Source organism: Cicer arietinum, chromosome 8 (assembly GCF_000331145.2).
Source record: "Cicer arietinum cultivar CDC Frontier isolate Library 1 chromosome 8, Cicar.CDCFrontier_v2.0, whole genome shotgun sequence".
Classification (NCBI taxonomy): Eukaryota; Viridiplantae; Streptophyta; class Magnoliopsida; order Fabales; family Fabaceae; genus Cicer; species Cicer arietinum.
In genome coordinates this window covers 11,747,828-11,756,812 of record NC_021167.2, presented here as the reverse complement: position 1 = coordinate 11,756,812, position 8,985 = coordinate 11,747,828, and the positions used below count along the sequence as shown (strand labels likewise).

The window sequence follows — 8,985 nt, the reverse complement described above, 5'->3', positions numbered from 1 at the left end:
ATATGCTTAGAGGAATTATTCTTCTACAGTGACAACACCAAATATTAATTTCTTAGACACAATCATAAAGTATTAATTCTACCTTTTATTATTTAATCATTTCAAAAATAAAAAATTTAATTCTATATTTTTCTTTTTTGCGAGTATGCCTAAAACTTGTGACCATTAGAATATAGTACATTGTGCCAACTTATCTGCATATATATTCTAGACAACAATTAGAGGTTCTTTGTTTACGATTAAAATTAAAATAATCTAGAATTAACCTTTAAAATTTTCTATTTGAAATGGAAACTAATTTTCAATTACTTTTTTCCTCAGAAAAATAAAGCTATGGTAATCTAGAGTTTAGTTGGAAGATAAGTAAAGTCTAACCAACAATTGTTTTAATAAAGATATAAAGTCGAGTTCTCACAGACAATTCGTCTTTAACTAAAATTCATTAATCATTTGAGTTCAATCACTTGATTAAATTAATTTGCGTTTGTTTATAATAGTAAAAAACACTTTTTGAATTTTCACTCATATCTAATATACTCATTAACATAAATTTTTTTTCGGAAGCTACTAAATATAAAAAACTTAAACAAACACAATTAAAACGACTAAAAGTATCCTTGCAAATGCCGATATTATTATGTTTGACGATTTGTTCTGAGTTCGAACTCAAAAAATTACTATTTTCCCATAAGATAGTGAAGATTCCTACTCAGCATGTAAATGTAATTGTACACTTTTATGTATTAGAAACACACCACACAACAATTATGACATAAATCAATTTTATAAAATTATTGAGTCTCAGTCCAAAGGAGTTTTTTCAGGGAATAATCTCTAGCTATTAAAGTAAAGAGTGAGAAGTGGAAGTTCAACTAAGAAGACTCACTAGAAATAGTCTTTTTATAAATTGAAAAGATTCAATGATAGTATATAAACTATATGAATGTAAACATCTCCTATTTCATGATGTTACCAATAGATATGTTTTCATTCTAACATGAACTTTTGAGCAGTGGTGTCAAATAGTTGCTATTGTTTTGTGATACCTTAGTTAGTACAAAGTACTATAGTATAGTAGAATTTGATCAAGCCACTATTTTTTGCAATCCGTGATATGTGTTTTGTGTAGTTCCTGTTCAAAATAAGTTCCATATTGGTTCTCACATTATTCTGCTGTAATGCATCTACATAATTATTTGTTTGGCCTTTTTGGTGAGTGTTATTAGGTGTTCCCTTGGTCTAAAGACCAATTTTTTGTGATTAGCTAGGTTGTTTCCTAGGTTAAGGGATCAATTTTTGATGAAAAGCTTTCATGGATTTGCTAGAGAAGTAGAGACTAGAGAGGCAAAAACCTATGTAGCAATATGCAATCTTCACAACTACATTTTTACTGGTTTTAATAGAAATTAAGAAGCTATGTAGCACCAACACTTTAGGTTGAAGGCGTGTCTGATACATCAGCTCAGACACTCATACGACACCAATACTTATAGTTCCATTCAACCACTTTTTTTTTTCAAGTACTATTGGTGTCTAGATGTCAATGTCGTGTCTGGTTCTCATATCAGTAATATTTCTATATATGATGTCTTTTTTTTTTTTTTTTTAAAGTACCACTAGTGTCTACGTGTGTTAGTGTTGTGTTTGGTTTCCATTTCAGTAATATTTCTATGTATGAAGTCTATTTTATTCTTGTTCATGTTGTGTTATCTCTTTTTTTAGCCTCCTTTTCCTTTGTATTCTTCCCCTATTATTTTTAAGGGTAAACCATTGTTTTAATCCTTGAAAATGTATAACGATGTCATTTTGATCCTAGACCCAGCCAAAAAACTCAAATTAATCTTTGGATAATCAAAATAGTCCATAAAAGATACCACTTACTGTCAAAATTAGTCTCTGACCATTACAACGTCAGAGACTAAACTAACTGACATTTTAATGGTACGAGGACTAATTTGAGTTTTTTGCTGAGTCAAAGACCAAAATGACAAAACCCTACACTTTTAGAGACTAAAATGGTGGTTTATTCTATTTTTAATAAACTTCTTTTTTTTAAAAAAAAACAAATAAATAAATAACAGAAAAATGAAAATATAAAGTTGCTAGACAAAGGTCAATATAATAATATTCCAAAATGAAAGATTAAAAATGTTCAGCAAAACATTCACTAAATATAGGCAACAGAACTTCAGTAAAACCCTAACCAATAATCTCTACACATCATTAGGGGTTCTTAATTTTCTCCTTAGTTTCCCCATCAAAACTGTATACTTTCAACTAAATATACCACAAATTATCAAATGACATTAGAAAAAATAATAATATTTTTAAGAAAAAACATGTAATGCCATTTAACAAAATCTTGCAAAACAGCCAAACCTAGTTAAAGCTGGTTCCGATATCCTTTCGCTTTAGTTCTAAAGCCATACGTTCATTCTCGAGCTTCATTCTTTCATTCTCCAGCTTCAACTTCTCCAACTCACGGTCTTTTTTCTGGCTAAATTTCTGCCACTTGAATCTTTGTTTCTCTAGTTCCATCATCTCCATTTGAATTTGTAGCTTCTGTTCTTCTAACTGAACGGAGCGAGTTTCGATCCATTGCTTCTGTTGTAACCAAGCTGCTCTCATGCTTTCAGGTAAAGCTTGATTTCCATCGGGTTGGACCATTTGTCCGTGCGGATACGAACTTTTATTGTGCTCGTGACTATTGAAACAATTCCCGAAAGTATTAGCATCTTCTTGGCCTTGTCTTACTCTTTTGGTTGATCCTCCCAAACCACAGTAGATTCCTCGATTATCTCCATGGGAAGCATAAGTCTCTTCAAAGTCGTCGTGATCGTCAGTTTCCATATCATGATCATCCTCTTCGTGATCATCATGGTAGGACCTTCTCACTTCGTCAGTATCATGATCATCTCTATTTCGAAGAGCTATCTGCAGAGACCTTTGCAATGCAGGATCGTGCGGTAAATGCAATCTATTACAATTATGGTAAGAACACATCTCTTCATAGAAAAGATGTTTTGAGTTCAATATTTTTCTAACATCGTCCTTTTCTTTCTCAGAAAGATAATTGATTACATCCAACAAAGCCGGATTTTCGACAACTTGACAAGAAGTTCCACGTCCGAGCATATCATTAAGCCTTTTATACCTTTTATTAAGATCATTGAACTTATCCTCACACTGCTGAGGTGAAACACGGTAACCTCTTTCAGCCATAACCTTAGAAACCGATTTCCACTTACCCTTTTTCTGCAAGACTGCAAATTTTCTCCTCCCTCCACCACCACCTTCAGAAGTCACATCCTCACCGATATAAGACACGGCCGTTATCAGAAGCCTCACCATCTTATCAGTCCACTTCACACGCGTCCAAGGCAACCCCTTTTTCCCTCTCCCTCCTTCTTGATGACCATCACCACCTTCCTCAGGCTCATCCTCCTCGCTAGCCGAGTTTTTGTTCCTATTATCTCCCTGACTAAACTCATTCATCGACATCGTCTGATCACAGTTTGGTAAAGTCCCCATTGTAAGAGGAAAACCGTCGTGAATCGAACTAGGCACCGAAGACCCTTGACCAGGATGATTTTGGTGTTGGTTCATTGTATTCGGATGCTGCTGCGATTGACGTTGAACACGCATCGATCCCGGAAAATCAAAACCACCAAAAGAACTACTACCACCTTGAATTATACCTCCTTGTGATAAATTCCCTTCCATTATTTCTTTTCACAAACAACAAAATCAAATCAAACCAATAAACTCATTCCACCTTCAATCAAAGTCCACACACAACTCTTATATGATCGTTTAATGTCCACCAAACTTAATCATTAAAATCATACAAAACCCTTCTCAAATTCTAACAATATTATCCTTCTAGATCTTCAAATCAAAACATCCCCAAAATCAAAACTTTTGAAACTTTCTCCAAAACCCCATTTCACAAAACCAATATTCCAAACCAAACAAACAAAAACTTCACAATCCAACAAATGAAAAAACAACCCAAGTGCTCAAAAACAAAGATTCACAAAAAAAAATTAAAAATTTGAGAGGATTATCAATGATGAAGCTTCAAACTTATCTGATAAAAATCTGCAGAGAATCTCAGAAACCCAGAAGCCAAGATTGAAACTTTTTTCTGGAAATGAATCAAAGAAACCAAAAACACCATAACTGAGGAAGAGTGAAAAAGAATGTTAGAAGAAAAGGAGTGAAGCAATAAAGACAAAGGGTTTGTGGTGAGAGAATAATAATAATATAATAATAATTATTATTATTTTTTTAATTAAAGAAAATTTATATGACAGAAGTCCTTATAAATCACCTATTAAAAAAATCTTCACCGAGTAAATTATAATTTTGTAAATAATAATCAACTCCTTATCAAATTGATGACATGATAATATTTTCAAAGATATTAGAATAATCAAAGACAGCGAAAGAACCTTAACTGGTTCAATGTATAAAAACTATATTGTGGGAGCTAATGTAAATAATTTATTATTTTGAACAGTAAAGATGGAATATTAATAAAAAATTAAATCAACTAATCAAGATTGGTAACATTTAAATCAAATCTTATTGTGATTTTCTTTTTGAGTAAGAATGAAACTCGGTAGTTCATTAAGTCTTAATATATACTGATATTATTAACTTAAATATTTAATTTCAAGTTTGAATTGTTATTTGAATATTAAGTCTAGAATTATTTCTTTATTAATAGATTATACATTTTCTAATTTTAAATATAAATAAAAATTAATTAATAAAAATCAATATTGTTTATATTTATAACTTAAAGAAAGTATGTTTCTTATATTTATATATTTTCTCTGAAGTTGATAAACCTTATTGACATTATATAGGGTGTGTCTCTTTTAATTAAAAAAATGAAAAATGAATCTTATCCAAAGAAATACAAAAAATAATCTTCCTTTAAGTAATCTTAAATTCGTTTTCATATCTCTAAATCATTTTCCTTAGAACTTTTATCGTATGATAATAATGTAGTGATTTAAACATTAAAATAATTGTAGGGATTTCAAAGTCATATTAAATTTGAATAATTGTTAAGAGTTCGACGTTAGATGAGATAATATATTTTATGTTTAATTGTACTTTTAGTTTTTCTATTTATATTGATTTGCGAAATTGGTTATTTTATTTTAAAATGTCGACAGTTTAATCTCTCTTTATATTTTTTAATTAAAAAATAATGACGTGAGATGTTTTAAATAACGTGACATATGATATTTTTAATTTATAATTAATGTATTTAAATGGTTCTATATCATAAAATTGTATGTCGCGTCATTTAAAATATATTAAATTATTAATTTTTTAGTTCAAAAATCTGATAAAGGAATCAAAATTGTCGATTTTTAAAATAGGAGGACGACTAATTTTGTAAATCAGTTTAAATATAGAGACCAAAACTACAATTAAGCTTATCTTTTATAAGTGATTAGTTGTTCTCAATCAAAGTCTATTTTTATGGGATTGTGTAGGGTTCAAATCAAATTCTTATATAATATCAAAATTTATTCAAGATTTATTTGACCACATCTTATCGATATATTTAAGTCACGTTTATATGTCTAGTCTTAAATGTGAGATAGAGTTTTACATTTGATTAGATAAAATTTGACAAAGTATTTATTAGTGTGAATAATTCTTATCTTACAATTTTGTTTTGTAGGGATTGTATAGGATCCAATTTAAATTTTTTAAGAAATAATTCAACGAAGATACATAACAATATAAAATTATTTTAATATTTATTTCTTTTGAACCATAAATATTTAAATTCGTGACTTTTCTCAAAAGAAATCTTACTTTTCATTTTGACTAAGAGATTGGCAAGAGTTTTCTTTTTTACTAAAGGGATTGGAAAGACTTAAAGTATGAAAATAATTGTTAGATATATAGCCATTGATTTTTTAATTAAATGTCGTAACTTTACACTTGTTTTCAATATAAATATTTTGAAAATACACGTGAATGCACTAATTTATGAATTTTAGCACAATTATGATGAAATCATCGTTGAACAATATTACTTAGTTATGAAAAATTAAAGAAGTTAATATTAGTCAAATAGTATTAAATTAAATTTGTTAATATTTGGTATACTTTTTCAAGTTTACCATTTACATTATTTATCCTTTGTTTATTATTTAAAAAATGCATGAAATAATTCATAATATTTTGGTAAAGAAAAAATTATTGCAGTTTAAATTTATGAAAAAAAATCTTATATTTATTATCATAAAAAGTCTTAGAATTTGATAAATCCTATACAACTCTCACAAAATTGACATATAAAATAAAAATTATCTACTCTTTATAAACTATAATAGAATTTTATCTCTTATTAACATAAAATTTGAGTTTTTTAAATAACCAATAATAAATTAACTTAAAATATTAAAAAATCGTAACAAGATCATATACTATATATTCGAATGTAAATACTAAAATAATGATAAACTATCATTAAGTAGAGACTACAAAAACTATATTACATTCTCAAAACTATATCTATGATATTTTATACCCAAAAATTATATCAATGTTTAAGTGTTAAAATAATGATAAATTGTCACTAAGTAAATACTACAAAAGCTATGTCAATAAAAATTCAATCTTTTTTGTCTGAAGGCAGCACTTAATTTTTAGTATAGGAAAAATAAAATTATTTTATAACTTGTATCAAAATTAATTATTGGGGGCAGCTACCTCCCAATTAACCCAAGCTTAACACTACGAATAAGTGGAAAGAATGAGAGAATTATTTATGAGAGTAATGAGTTTTTTTTACATTTGACACCATTTGACCAAAACATATTTAAATTAACTAATCCTAATTCTTAAACTTAGAATACAACTGAGTGTAGTTCATCAATTTTATTTGAATTATTTATATTTTGTTATAAAGTAGTATATATATATTTCTAGAAATGTTTTCGTTGAAATTTAAATTTGGTATTTTGAAGTTATAAAAGTAAATTTTACCATTGAACTAACACTTCAAATTTAGTAGTATATAAACTTAAATTACAATATATTTTTCTGACAATAATACAACATAAAATATCAAAGTAATAATTTTTACCAATTTGCCTATTATATTAGGCATTCTATACATGTATGGGTGAAAGCTCGTTGCGTTTTCAATTATTTTTGTTAGTAGATATGCTATAATTTATAATTAACAGTGTTAAATTTTAACACTTCCAAGACATAGCTTTTCAATAAATAAATAAATCTTCCAAAGATTGAATTGTCTTCTCTTTTTTACCATCGGTCTTCAAGTAAAACTCATACTTATCTTCAAAGAAATGTGAAATTGAAGAATCATGTGTAAATTTTATTTTAGGAATTTTTTTTACTAAGGAATAATTTGTTAAAATTTGTAGCAAATGTTAGAATGTTATAATCCTAAGTTGGAATCCCCTCAATTATTTAAAAATTTATTTATAAAAAAAGTAAGAGAGAAGTGATATTATGATATTAAATTCACATTTTATTTTCTTTTTTCTTTTTCTCTCTTTTATAAATAGACTCTCAAATATTTGAATGGTTTCAAACTCTATATTTCCAACCCATATTCTCATAAACATTTGTGGCAACCTTAAAACAAAAACAAACACACCCTTGAAGCTCAACTCCACACAATATTTGAAAATATTCCATGCAACCTTAGACTATCTCCAATGAGAGTACCTAACCTAATAAACATTGTTAGCAAATAGGTACTCTCACTAGGGAACAAAAACTTGAGTTATTGTGAGGGAGTGACTTAGCCGCTATATCCTTGATGTTGTATATGATTGCTCTTAAAAGCCTATGAAATTTGATCGTCATGGTTCTTCGGTGTCTCATTTGATATTTGTTGAAGATATCCTTCTTATGGTTGAGGCCTCCACTGAACAAACTATCTAAATCAAAATCATTATTGTTGCCTTTTGTCTACATTCAAGTCAACATGTTAGTAGTTTCAAATCTTGAAATTTTTCTCTAAAAATACTCCTCAATTCAATTGGTTGAAGAATCTATAAGTAATATTATGAGTATTGAGACCACTAGAGATATTGGAAAGTATATGGGTATCTTTGTGATTACTAGTCGAAAGGATACGCATTCTTATGTTTTTATAGTAGATAAAGTTAGAAGTAAACTCTCGGATTGGAAATCAAACTCTCTATCTATGGTTGGTTGAATTACCTTTGCTCATAATTGTATCACGAGTCTTCCCAATTATGTGATGCAATCTACTATTAGCCCTATGCTATTTGCAAAGATGTGTATAGGCTTTGTAGGAATTTCATATGGGGACTTCAACCATTGATAAAAAGTATCACTTGATCTCGTGGAAAACTATCTACAAGGCAAAGGAGGATGGAAGTCTTGGTTTTCGTAATTTGAGAAGTATTAATATAAGCTACATGATGAAGTTTGGTTGGGAATTGTTGACCAAATTTGATGCTCTCTGGGTTAGAGTCATGTGAGCTAAATACAAGCGTGGTAATTTGACAATTTGATCTATTCATTGTAGTTCTAATGCTTCTCACATTTGGTGGCGTATTGCAAATAATTGACACTAGTATGTATGGGTAGTACATAGTGGCCAATCAATCCACTTTTGACAAGATGATTGGTTTCCTAGAGTGGTAAACTTTGTGATAATGGTGAGGCAATCCCCTATTATCAAAATTTTACTGTTAGTGAATATGCTTCTAATGCAAGGGAAATTGGAATCTTATTAACCGATTTCTTCCATCTTATTTGTATACTTTAATTGCCAACATTAAACCTCCTTCTCTAAGTCTTGATGATTTCACAATTTGGAGGTATTATGATGACAATTTTTTTCTTCATTAAATATGCTCATCATGCCTTGTTAGTTGAAGAATCCAATACTACACATGATCATAATTTTAAATTGTTATGGAGGTGGCAAAGTCCTTCTAAAGT

At 28.8% G+C, this 8,985-nt stretch overlaps 1 protein-coding gene across 1 annotated transcript; it reads right to left on the bottom strand.

The window, feature by feature from the left end:
* Positions 1-2,099: 2,099 nt before the first annotated feature.
* Positions 2,100-4,234, bottom strand: LOC101514780 (uncharacterized). The gene has a single exon (XM_004516574.4). The coding sequence runs from the start codon at positions 3,721-3,723 to the stop codon at positions 2,380-2,382; it is 1,344 nt and encodes a 447-aa protein (XP_004516631.1). The 5' UTR covers positions 3,724-4,234; the 3' UTR covers positions 2,100-2,379.
* Between the last annotated feature and the right edge of the window lie 4,751 nt (positions 4,235-8,985).

Excerpts from the sequence above, each read along its gene's own strand:
- LOC101514780 (XM_004516574.4), bottom strand. The coding sequence starts at position 3,723 with ATGGAAGGGAATTTATCACAAGGAGGTATAATTCAAGGTGGTAGTAGT.